The sequence below is a fragment of the Echeneis naucrates genome, chromosome 11 (assembly GCF_900963305.1).
Source record: "Echeneis naucrates chromosome 11, fEcheNa1.1, whole genome shotgun sequence".
Lineage (NCBI taxonomy): Eukaryota > Metazoa > Chordata > Actinopteri > Carangiformes > Echeneidae > Echeneis > Echeneis naucrates.
The window spans coordinates 19,147,680-19,161,004 of NC_042521.1; the positions used below are offsets into that span (position 1 = coordinate 19,147,680).

At 42.9% G+C, this 13,325-nt stretch overlaps 1 protein-coding gene across 5 annotated transcripts in view; it reads right to left on the reverse strand.

Moving 5' to 3' along the window:
* Window positions 1-13,325, reverse strand: part of epb41a (erythrocyte membrane protein band 4.1a) — a 76,889-nt gene that overhangs the window by 6,320 nt on the left and 57,244 nt on the right. For 4 of the 5 annotated variants that reach the window (XM_029513526.1, XM_029513525.1, XM_029513524.1 and 1 more), the window contains 2 exons: window positions 9,806-9,934; window positions 8,981-9,082 (listed from right to left, as the gene is read on the reverse strand). In XM_029513526.1, coding sequence (XP_029369386.1) covers window positions 8,981-9,082; window positions 9,806-9,934 — 231 coding nt within the window. Of the gene's footprint in view, window positions 1-8,980; window positions 9,098-9,805; window positions 9,935-13,325 lie in introns of all 5 variants that reach the window. The other variant, XM_029513522.1, reaches the window with a different exon arrangement.

Here is a 13,325-nt window from a genome sequence, read left to right on the forward strand (position 1 = left end):
AGCTTATGAGCTTATAAGCATTTGAATGAGTAATAAATCAAAGTGGCTGCATGACCTGATGAAACACTCACTTCTGAGTACATCACTGCTGGTGGAGCCAAAGTGCGTAAATTCTATTAGATTCCCCCACATTCTGCTAATAGAAGTTTATACTACAGCATTTCACTACACTGCAATTGTGCATTACGCAAAAATCAGCAGCCTGTCAGATGACGTGACCTGTCCAGGATCTACCCCATCCTCACCCGGAATGTTGGCTGGGACTAGCTCCAGCACACTCAATAACCTGGAAACGGATATGCAGTTGAAAATGAGTTAGTGAGAGAGCATTAAAACTGCTCAGCTTATTTATATAGCTTTGTACAGCATGCTGCCTTTACTATGTTTTCCTTTAAGACTGCAGTGTGTCAGGGTCAGTCAGGTTTTCTGTCAGTGTCAGTTAGTTTCTGTTTTTGAGTCAGTTTGATTTTAGTTGTCACTTCCTGTTTTATTTTGAAGTCCTTGTCTCTTCCTCTTCCTGTTAAGTTCCCACCTGTTCATTGTCTTTAATGCCCGAATGTGTTTCACCTGTGTCTTGTTGACTCCCTCCCCTTGTGCCTGCACAACCAACCCCTGCCTCCAGACCTGTCCCTTGTTATCTTGTTAAGTTCAGTTTGTATTTAAGTGTTGGTTTTGGTCCAGTCCTTGTTGGATCCTCTGTTCTGTTGAAGAGCATGTTTTATGGAGAGCCCTGCTATGTTTTTGTATTTTTCTAGTGTGGTCCTTCCTGTTCAGAGTCCTGCTAGTTTGTATGTTTTTCTGTGACCAATTCGTCTGTTTTCATTAAAACATTCACCACCACTTTAACTCTGCATCCGCCTGCTCCTGCATTTGGGTCCTCACCCCTGTAAACAAACTGTGACACATTGCACTAATTAGCTGTTTTTGATTTGACCTCCAAAGTACTGCGTATTTAATGATGCTGGTATGTTGCATCAAATGGTGTTTTTATTTGATCTGCATTTATCCTCATATTTTAGCACCAAAAGGTGTGTCAAATATTTATGAGATTGCAGCTAGACCTTTTATTATTTCAGTGCGTGTATGTGACCTTCACCAGACCTCCCTGGAAGATAGTTAGTTGATCTTTGTTGAGTGAAGTGACCTTTGTGTGGTAGGGAGGGCAGTGCTACACCTCAGTGAATACAGTGTGGAACAGAGGACAGACAAGACACAGAAGGATGAACAGAAGCAGGTGGTGCCTCACTCCAGATTATGAGAGTCCAGAGGAAGCATAACTCTGCACTGTGAATAAGGGAATCTGGATATGGTGTGGTGCATTAAGATTGGAGTAGAGGAGAGTGGAGGAAAGTCAGTGGGCCACACGTCACTGCTGTCCTGACTCGACAGAGAGCCCCCTGAACCCACCCCCAAGGTGTGATGGATTAAAATCACGTGTATTATGTATATTATGTGTGTGACCATGGGGAGCACATGGCCACTGTAGCCCTCACCCACAAACAATAAACTTTTATCAAACAGTCAAGGGCCACCTGGAGCGGTGTGGTTTTGCTGGGGGTGCACACTCAGTTCAGACTGCCATGTTTTGACATCTGCCTTGACTGAACATGATTTTTTATTTTTTTTATTGTTAATTTTATTTCTTTGTTTATACTTACCGGTGGCCCACTTTCTGGGCCCAAGAGGCCGTGGGCCAAATCTGATCTGGGTAAATACCCTTGATTGCTGCTGATTGAGTGCACCTGCATTAGGGAGGAGTGAATCTGGATCATACCAAGTAAAACATTTCCTTAATGTGTGAATATTGGGTATAAATACTGTTAAAGATGACATTATTAAAAACAGGTTAAAATTATTTATTAATTTAAAGAGGGGAGGACCCCGATTAAAGGTTAACATGTTGGTTAAGTGTTAAAAAATGTCATGGTTTATGCCGGTGGGTGGAGTCCTGGAGAAGGCTGTGGGTTTAAAATAAGGAGAAACCCTCAGTTCAGTTGCCATGTTGCTGCTGTGTCACTATAAGGAGCTGTCTTGCCTGTGTTAACGGTGAAGTTTGTTTTTTATTTGTTTTTGTGTGTTCTTTGTTTAATTAATATGATTACTGAATGTTGTACTTGGATTAATTTATTATACACTGTTAATTTGTTCTTTGTGTGTAATGGTGTTCTTTTGTCTTCACCTTTTGACTGCCCCAAGTAAATTGCCACTTTTGTGCCTTGAGAAAATAAATCACCCTGAACCTTGGCCTGTTGTGTTTGTCTGCCATCCCTTACTCATGTTGAGTTTCTGGTCTAGTGCTGAGGGGTTACATACCTTTGCCTAAGTGTAGGTGTGACATTTTGGTGGCAGTGGTGGGATGGCAGGCCGCAGAGGTTCCTGAAGAGGGGCATATAGGGGAAGGGATGGTTTACATTCTCAGGTATTAAAGGTGGCAATTACAGAGGAGCCAGATGAATAAGCTGGTTGGGCCACTATGGACTCTGAAGGCTCAGGGGAGGAGGACCTCAATGGTATTGAGGAATGTGCAGCTAAACCTAAGGCTAGGAAGGCTACATCAAAGATGTGCCATCTACAGCCAGATGAGGCCCAGGTTAGGTCTACTGAAGTCCAGGCCAAACCTGAGGAAGGGACAGAGCTGGTTTCCCTTCTCAAGGATTTCCTGCTCAACCAAAGACATAGAGAGGATGCCCTTTTTAATGAGCTCAGAGAAAAGACTGCTGTGAAGTTTCAGTCTCCAAACATTGCCCACTCTGGCCACAGCTCTAACACCTGGGGGAAGCCCACGTTTGCAGCTGCCCACACCAGCTCCTCGGCCTCCTCCAGGTAATCATTCCACCCAAAGTCCTATTCCTATTGATTTTTATGAACCCGTGGCTCATACCAACTTGGTCTACCGTGGAGGCTCCCTTTTGAACAGGGGGAGGACATTGAAAATTTCTTAGTTCGCTTTGAGCGCATGGCTCGCACTTGGGGTTGGCCTTCTGAGTGGGCACGCAGACTTGTACCACTGCTCACTGGAAAGGCTCTTGACGCCTACTCAGCAATGGATGATTCAAACAGTTACCCTGACCTTAAGACTGCACTCTTAGCTAAATTTGACATTTCCCCTAAAACATATCAATTCCAGTTCAGGTTCACACATATACCCTCTGGTGAATCCCCCAGGGAGACATATGAGAGATTAAAAGGTCTCTATAGGAGGTGGATGGCACTGGAGCAACGATCCAAAGAAGAAATTGCTGAGGTGATCATTCTTGAACAGCTACTTCACATGCTTCCAGTAGAGATGACGAACTGGATCACAGAACATGACCCAAAGGATGGGTTTACAGCAGCTAGATTGGCGGGCCAGTACTTGAATGCCCGTAAGGGTACAAGATCACCACAGAAACGGAATCCTAGAGAAGCGGTCTGGTGGACAAAGGGTGGAACTGATCATCCACTATTTAAAGGAACTTATCACAGGCAGAGTGACCAGGGTGTGTCCAGACAGGAAAAAGGCCATTCTGAGCAAGGTTATCCCTCTAATGACCTTATGTTTCCACTGTCAGCAGCCAGGTAATCGGGCCTCAGTCCGTCCCCTGAAAGGGCCCAAGCTGTTGAGTCTCTGCCACATGCCTTATTCCCAAGCCAATGTTATAGACATGTCAACTACCCCAGAGCTGGGTGTGGGCTCTGAGCCAGTCTTTACAAATGCCACTGTCAACGGTCATCATGTCAAGGCTTTGCTTGACACAGGGAGCTTATCAAACGTGACTTGGTGCCTCTAGGCAATCTTGACTATAGTAAAGTCACGGCTATTCAGTGTGTGCAGTGTGTGCATGGTGACTACAAGCCATATCCGGTGGCTGATATGACTGTCACTGTGTCAGGCCTATATACTCCAGATGGGAGTTCTTGACAATCTACCTCATGATATGATCTTGGGAAGAGATTTACCCATCTTGTGTGATCTCATATTCATATTCTTCAGTATCCTCCAGTCATCCCCCAGTCTTATCCGGTACTCACTCGCTCTCAGGCGAGTGAGTACAAATGCAACAAGGATTGGAATCCCTTCCGGATTTCAACCCCACTCTTTGCCAAGGTGGTCATAAGGGGCCCCTTAAGAGCAGCAGCCAATGTCGCTATGAGAAGGGCAGAGGAGCTCCACTCTATGATGATGTAACCATCTTGGAAACCACGAAAGAATGGCAAGTACCAATGAATATTGGGGAGCTTCAAAGAGCTGACCCTTCTCTCACTCCTTTGTTTGCGAAAGTAGCTGATGTAAAAGCTACCTATCACCCTGACCATAGTGAGAGATATGTGCTGGAGGATGAGGTGCTGTATCTGGTAGGTGAACCAGAGAATCGTTTGGTGGTACCTGTCAGCTGCCGACCACTTGTGTTGCATCTTTCCCATTCCATGGGCAAGTCATTTAAGCCAAGATAAAACATTTGCACAAGTCAAGTCTAGATTCTTCTGGCCCTTAATGCTTAAAGATGTAATTGAGTATTGTCAAACTTGTCCTCAGTGTCAAAAGACTTCCCTTCAGTCTCTGCCAGTCATCCAAACTCCTTTTCAGCGGATTGCCATGGACATTGTTGGGCCACTTGAGAAAAGTAGTGCCGGACATGAATATATCCTTGTCCTCTGTGCCTATGCTACCCGATTCCCAGATGCTTTTCCGCTCTTGACATATCAAGACACCTCAAATAATTAAAGCCCTTGTCCAGCTGTTCTCTCGAGTGGGTATTCCTGAAGAAATTATAACTGATCAGGGAACGAACTTCAACTCACAGCTCATGAAACAGCTGCATAAACAGCTTGGTATTACTGGTATCCGTACAACCCCATATCATCCACAGACTGATGGGTTGATTGAGCGCTTTAACCAAACATTGAGGGCAATGCTTAGGAAGTTTGTGGATGATAGTGGTAGAGATTGGGACAAGTGGCTACCTTTTGTTGTTTTTGCCTACAGAGAGGTACCACAGGCCTCAACTGGGTTCTATCCATTTGAACTACTGTATGGTTTCCCTGTTCAAGGACCGTTGAACCTTTTAAAAAGGTCATGGGAATCTAAACAGCCCTCCTCACAAAGTGTTCTTTCATATGTATTACAGATGTGAGACCATTTGGAGTGGCACAGGGCTGAGGCAAGAGACAATTTGGCAAAATGCCAATTGAAGCAAAAGACTTGGTATGATCGGAAGGCCCGAAACAGAGTGTTGCAACCAGGTCAAAAGGTGCTACTGCTGCTTTCTACAAAAAGCAACAAACTCTTGGCCCAGTGGCAAGGGCCATATTCCATTATTTGCCAAGTTGGTCCTGTGACTTATGAAGTTTCTCATCCAGATAAAGGAAAGGCCTCCCAGGTGTACCATGTCAACCTTCTCAAAGAGTGAAAGGAGAAAAGCATGTTAGAGGGAACTAAGTCAGGAGAAACTCTTATCTCAGACCCAGGTGGCTTGGGGGGGAATGTGATGCTGGCACAGGAAGTAATTTCAGAGGATGAGATGGAGGAGACAGATCTCTCCATGCTTACCATCATTCAGCAGGCTGACCTTAGTCACTTGCCCGAGAGGCAGGCCCTTGATCTCTCACAGGTATTTCAAGAGTACCCAGTGTTGTTCAGTGGGAAACCAGGGAACACACACTTAATTGAACATGTCATCTGCTTGAAGAATCCCAACCCCATCTGTCAGCGACCATACAGGGTGCCAGAGAGTTTGCTAGGCCCTCTTAACAAGGAAATTCAAAACATGCTAGATCTAGGTGTGATTGAGCCATCAAACAGTGAATGGTGTAGTCCTATTGTACTTGTTCCAAAAAGAGACACCATACTCAGAATCTGCAATGATCAGAGGAAGTTGAATGTAGCGTCTAAATTTGATGCTTATCCAATGCCACGGATTGACGATCTACTCGAATGGCTAGGCAGAGCTGTGTACATTACCACGATGGACCTCTGTAAAGGATACTGGCAAGTACCGTTGGAGAAGGCATCCAGAGAATACACTGCTTTCCGCACCCCCACCGGCCTCTATCAGTATAAAGTGGTTCCCTTTGGACTTCATGGGGCACCTGCAACATTCCAGCGTCTAATGGATAAAGTTCTGCAAGGATGTGAGCAGTTTAGTGCTGCCTATCTTGACGATGTAGTTGTCTTTAGCACCTCTTGGGATGACCATCTATCTCACTTGAGACAAGTCCTTGGCAGAATTCATTCAGCGGGCCTCACTCTTAACACATAAAAATGTGTCTGGGCAAAGAGAGAGGCTCGCTATCTTGGATATCACCTTAAAAATGGTGAAATTCGGCCACAAGTCAACAAGGTTGAGGCCATCCAAGATAACCCAAGACCTTGAACCAAGAAACAGGTCAGATCTTTTCTAGGGCTTGTCAGATGGTACAGAAGATTCGTACCTCACTTTTCCACCATCGCTGCTACATTGGTTAATCTAAATGTAAAAGCTGCTTCCAATTCAGTGAAATAGACAACAGAGTGTGAGGCAGCATTCCTCCAGCTAAATGCTCTCTGTTCCTTTCCTGCTTTATGAAGCCCTGACTTCACACAGCGCTTCCTGGTGCAAGTTGATGCTTCTGGTGTGGGCCTTGGCAGCGTATTGGCACAAGGAAAAGAGGGTGAGGAACAGCCCGTCTTGTACTTGAGCCGCAGACTACACCCAGAGAGACCAGGTATTCGGCTATTGAAAAGGAATGTCTGGCCATTAAGTGGACATTGGATTGCCTCCGCTATTATCTTTTAGGGAGGAGCGTTGAGCTGGATCAACTTTATGAAGGACAAGAACGCAAGAGTCACAAGATGGTACCTGGCTCTACAGCCCTACAGTTTCAACAATCGACACAAGGCTGGAAAAGCAAACCTGTTGGCTGATTACTTGTCCCGTCTCCCAGAGCTGGAGAGCAGGAAAGGGGGGAGATAAATGTGACCATGGGGAGCACATGGCCACTGTAGCCCTCAGCCACAGACAATAAACCTTTATCAAACAGTCAAGGGCCACCTGCAGCCGTGTGATTTTGCTGGGGGTGCACATTCAGTTCATACTGCCATGTTTTGACATCTGCCTTGACTGAACATGATTTTTTTTTGTTTATTATATTTTTTAATTTTTTACATTTATTTATTTATTTATTTATTTTAATGTATTTTTTTTTTATTTACAATAAATAAATCACCCTGTTGTTTGTCTGCCATCCCTTACTCATGTTGAGTTTCTGGTCTAGTGCTGAGGGGTTACATAACTTCGCCTAAGTCTAGGTGTGACAATGTGCCTGTGAGAAAATATCTACAGCAAAGTGTGTGGCGAATGAAGAGTGGTATAAGTGCAATTTGAGAGGCCAGGCAAGTGAAGGTCTCGTCCCCAGCCAATGGGTTGCTGATGCAGTGGACCAGGGACCTGCAGGTGGGGCAGGATTCCCAAAGAATCTCGCAGGCCCCCCACCAGCACCCCTACCAACAACACAGCATAACATTTTAAAATTGTACTTGTCTACTTGAGCACAAGAGTCACCCAACCTGGAGAGCCACCAAAGCCACACAGCATAGCCCCCAGAGTTCCCCAGAGACTGGGCCCTTGACCTAACTCTTGGTTTCTTTTAAATGACTGATGGATGGACAGGTAGATATTGTGCGGAAACACAAATGCAGGACCTGATTTGATAAGACAAAATATCAGCTGGTAGTCCTGACTTCAGACAACACGAAAAGTATACCATGACCCTTCAATTATGCTGCTGTGTAGTACTGCATTTTCACAGTTCTAAATGCTATAACATTCATAGCGAGATTGATTGTAACGACTTCAAGCAAGAGAGTGAGAAAACACCATCATACCAAAAGCACTAGTATAGTAATCTAATACCACTGATACATGCCTGGTTCGTTGATCTAGATCTAACCCTCCCAACTGCTTCAGCAGAAATCCAGGCTCAGTCCCAATACACCCCCATCCCCTATCCCTAAATTTAGCATATTCCTGTGAGGGTAGTGGTGTCCCAATTCCTTTTTTCATGTAGGGGTAGTGGGCATAATATGGGGTAGGGGCTATGAATCTAGCCAGTCAGAGCAAGGGTTTTCAGATGCTGACTTCCCGTGAAAATTTCCCAGAATGCTTTACGTCATCATTTGCATATTGAATCAAACAATGACGACCCCCAGAAAGCAAGAGGATGTGAAGAAGTCGGAGAAGAAAAACCACAAAAAATTCACAAGAGACAACAAACGTTGATGGTGTATTCTTCTCTGTGTACCTTTTGGTTTACAACCGATCACAACCATAGACCCCATGTTGCTGCTGGGGACTACGCTGTCGCTTGCGTGCCTGAACATAAAATACGCAGTGACGTAGCATTAGGAGTCCCAATTCCTAGGGAAGATTACAAAGCCCTACCCCTTGTGGCTTCCTTTCGAGGGTGAAGGGGTAGTGAGTGAGGGTTAGTGGTAATGAGTAGGGTGAACATTGGGATTGAGCCCAAGTCTCCACCTGTACAGTAGTTCTGTCTTTCACTGTGGCCTCAGGTTTCTGGCCTTGGTGGGATATGGCCCAATAGAGGCCTGTCTGACATCAACAAGTCACATTTAGTCTCAATTCAAATGTTTGATCTGCATATTGTATTAAATATGGACAATTTAGTCACCAATTAACCTAGACATGCATGTCTTTGGACAGTGGGAGGAAACCCACCAAAAAATGGGGAAAACATTCAAACTCCGCACAGAAAGGACCCAGACCAGGGAACCAAGCCTATGACCTCCTGCAACAGCACTAGCCACGACGCTGCTGTGCTGCCCACTGGCAATACCATAAAGGGCAAATGTAATTCAATAAATAAATAGACAAAAAGAAGAGTGCTGGTGGTAATGTTGTGCTGTAAAGGGTCAGTATCACTGGCAAAATGATTGAATGTAGAGATCCCAGCATGGGAGTAAATCATTCTATTGGACTGTGGACGTGTAGTAAAGTCAGCTGACCTTGGTGATCTGGGTGGTGGTGGTAGTGCTGATGGTCTCAGAGGTGATGGTTTGGGCACTCAGCAGCACTCCCGATTCCCTCTCTGTCAGGTTGTCCACCGGCTGTGGGAGAGACACCTTTTAATTGTTAGGAACAGAATCTCCGATAAATCTATGTATGTATGTCATAAAAATGTAGTTGTTGTGTGACTGCTTTCTTCAAAATTTAGCTTGGCTTTGTTCTCAAAATTGTGCATATTTCTCAGAATTGGTACTGATGTTATGCTAATGTTTTAAATTTGTTAGCTAACTTGAAATTGAAATAATCAACAATATTAACTGAGCACAGGGGAAAAGGGACCAACTGCCCTGTGGCTGCATCACCTCAAGACACCTCTGACTAGTAAAAAATTATACATCATATTAATTTTGGATGGGTCCACAGCAGTTAAATGTAATTACATGTGCACTGCAGCACTTACTGGTGATTAAAATGCACAGCATCACCCCCCCAACCCTAACCCCCATAATAATAAAGGCAAGACAATAACTAAAACAATCTATTAGAATGGTTGCATAAAACCATGATACTGAACTATTATAAACATGTACTATATAACACAATCCAGTATAACACTATCACTGAGAATTGCAAAACTAGGACTTTAGGGATTTATTTCAAGGCTGATAATGACATAGTAAAATGTTCTGATTGTGAAGAGTTTTTGTTTGTCTCTGCTACAGTGAAGGTCAGACAAAAGCTGCATAAAAATATTATAAATGCAGAGTTTAAATCTATTTGGTGAAATGTTTTTCTCTGTGTGCAATTCCCGGAAATCCCCTCACCTGTGCTGACTCATAAGTAATGGTCTTGGTCTCAGTGTGAACTAAGGGCATGTCCTTGTAGGTCACAGATCCTCTCAGAGAGTTGGTGATGTCAGAGATGGTGATTGTCTGGGTTTTTAACACAGGAGACTGGAGGGATAAGATTGATAGTCAGCAACAACCTCTGTGATGGCTCTATCAGGACAAAATGTTACTTATGAATGTATGATAGATACATCAGGAAATGCAAACACATGCTGTTCCTGTGAGAATTAAAGGTTCCATTGTGTTTAAGTGAGTTGAGCTGCCTTATTTTATGCCATGAGGACCTCTGTAACTTGGTGATTTCACAACAAATCAATTACTGTCACACCCCAAACCCTGCCCAGCTGGACCCACCTTTTGACCTTGCGGGGTTTGGTTATTAGATTGTTTACCTGAAATCTTCTGTAGTTTTAATGGATAACTCCAGTTAAAAAACAATAAATAAAAAAAGCAAATAAAAAGCAAGGATCAGATCCTATTTTATGATTGGCTGACTGACCTTTTGGTGCTAAAGCTCCAGTGACATAGCTGACAGAGGAGATGTAAAACTATTCTGATGGTTTTTGGTTTTAAAACCTCCAATATATCCTTTTATGGATATCAGCACTTCAGCTAGAACACTTGAGTCTAATATGAGACCTTTAAGACTGAAGTCCTGATGTTTCAGGGGCAGAAACAACAGTACTCTTCCTGACAGTACTGACAGTTTGGGTAAACACTGTATTTAAGCAGCATCAATACAAGGTAAATAAAACACAAAGATGATACAAATCCTTGCTGAAATGTGTTTATACTGAATAGTTTGACTGTCTGTCCTTGAGATTTTTTTTTATTTTCCTGACATTGTTACAGCATCTGTATCTCTTCAAGGTTCCGGTAAGAAAGGCTGTATGAGGGGTAAAAACTGTTCCTATTTAATGTCTCACCCACTAATTAAGGAAATTTGGGTGTATAAGCTTCACTATTTTAAGACATATCTGCTGAAAAAGCTTTGCCATGCTCACTTTAAATTTGACGAAAGTGTAACCAAATCGCAAATAATGTGGAAACTGAAGAAGAAGGGTTAGGGTTAGGGTTAGGGTTAAAGAAGAAATGAACAGATACTGAATGTGATCGATCAGATGAGTGTGAACATGCTCTGCGGCACAATCGTGTAGAGCAAAAGCTGCCTAAATGTGGTTTTTGTTAATATCACTTGACTAGGTTGATAGTGGGTTTGGGGTTCATTAGAGTTTTGTAGGACTTTCCACCAGATGTCACACTAGACTGCCTAAATTTCAGACCAAAACCCCCCCCCCCAAAAAAAACAACAAAACACTTTTTTGGCTACAAGCCCACATTGTCAGTCAGTAAAGTGTTGTAAAGTCCAGTAAAAACAGCCATCAAACACACAACAAGAAATCCAGCTTAATAAAGTTACTCTGTGAGCACAACAGCCAACAAAAACTAATCTAACCCCAAGCATTAACCCATGCTAGCATTGCTGTGATATGCTCCACAGCAATGCAGACAGATAGCCAGTTTTCAACAAGCAACATTTGCCGAACACATTGATATTACTACTAACAGCAAGCTAACAAGCAATATCCTGCTACTGTTGCTGTCACTGATGAAAACAGACCAGGAACATTATGTATCTGCAAATTAGTTACAAAGGACCAGAATTAAACCAGTTGTGAGTTCAGCTCTTCAGAAACTTGTAGGGTTCTCCATTTTAGCAAATACAAATACATCAGCGCTGGCTCCATGGGTTGATTGTAGCTAGAAAAATTGAGTGTTGGACTGATCTGCTGGGACTGGACACAAGAATGTCACTGATGAACCCCATACACCCATGCATGACATACGAGACCAGCTACCAAAAAAAAAAGAAGAAGAAGAGAGAATTGCAGATGACAACACACAGTGTCAGTAATCAGTGTCATATCAGAGTTTGTGTACCAGTACCAGAACTAAGAGGCTAGTCATAGCGGCAGCAGACTAGCAGACAGACCAGAAGTTCTGGTAGCCCAAACATCCCTGTTCTGAGTCACATTTTCAGGTGGTGATCTCTGAATAAATATGTTAATGTTGTGTATATGCCTGCCACAGGTTCTCCTAGTTCTGCATACTCTGAGCAGATGCGTCACAAATGCTTCCAGGTGAGATGGCTGAACCTTGTCAACCTAAAAAATGTTCTGCTCTAACCTCTGTCCAGATATGTGAGACCCTCAGATGAGCACCAGCATGTTAGAGAAGAAACTGCTGTGCCTGGAAAACAACTCCCAAAGGTTTTTACTACAGGTGATTGTTGATGTAGCACTGAATAGAGTGTTTCAGATTCAAGCCTCATTAAAAATCTCTGTACCATTGAGCCCTTAATACTTGAAACTCTGTTATCTCAGAAACCAATTCAATTTAATACAAACAAATTCAGGGACGATTATGGAAATGGCAAAGCCATGTGATGTAGGTGATGTATAATAGACCATAAGGAGGCACCAACAGCCAGTGAAAACACTACAGAAGTTTCACCAAGCTCAGCTCGATAAAGAGCTACATGGGAAGTGTTTGAGCACAAACCACTGACATATGAACACCACAGACCTCCAGCAGGACTTGCAGCATGAAAACCAAAAACACCTGCTTTGTTCTTTGTCACCCAGAGTTGTCCTACTCTTGCATGGTCCAGCAGCTCATGAGCAGACAACTCCTGTCAACCCCAAACAGACAGATCACAAAGAGATGAGCAATGGCCAACATATTGACTACTGTCTATGAGTCAAAATAATCTCCTTTCTTGAACATTCCTCCCTTTCTCACAACTTCTCCTTTCTTTGCTATGTCTCCTCAATATTACTGAAAAAATAAATAAAAAAATAAATCCAAAATGTGGTTAATGTGGTCGAGGACAGATGTGAAGGAGATTTCATATGGATTTTGGATGAACAACTTTTATTTTTTAAACCAATTTTCAAACACATGTATGATAAATACCCTCACCACAAAAACAAAGCAAAAAGTGAAATGTACAAGTACAGAACATATGTAATTCAGAATAATTATTATTAAAATACAATTTAGTGAAACACGTTGCTGTTTGCTGTATTCTTTATATTGACATTGTTAAGTCAAAATCCAAATGATGAGCCTTAGCTGGATTTGAAGGCATAAATATTCACTGATTTGGGGCTGAGACACATTCTCTGTTGTTCCTGTATTATTGTGAATCTGCTAAGGTCTGATTGGAATTATGTTGTGGGATGGTAATTCCACTTTTCTTGGGGTAAAGAAGCTCTAGTGTTTCCACTGTTGAAAAATAAACAACAAACCACACGAGCTCCTGTCCTTATCATTTATACAAGTGGACCTTCATCCCTACAGATACTCAGATACTTTAGGTCATTCCACTGTTTGGAACCTTCCTAAATAAAAAGGACTTTTCAGCCACTAAAAGAAGATTAAAATATTATGACATTAGGTAAAGAGGGGGGTATTTCTATCAGTTGGTAGCAAA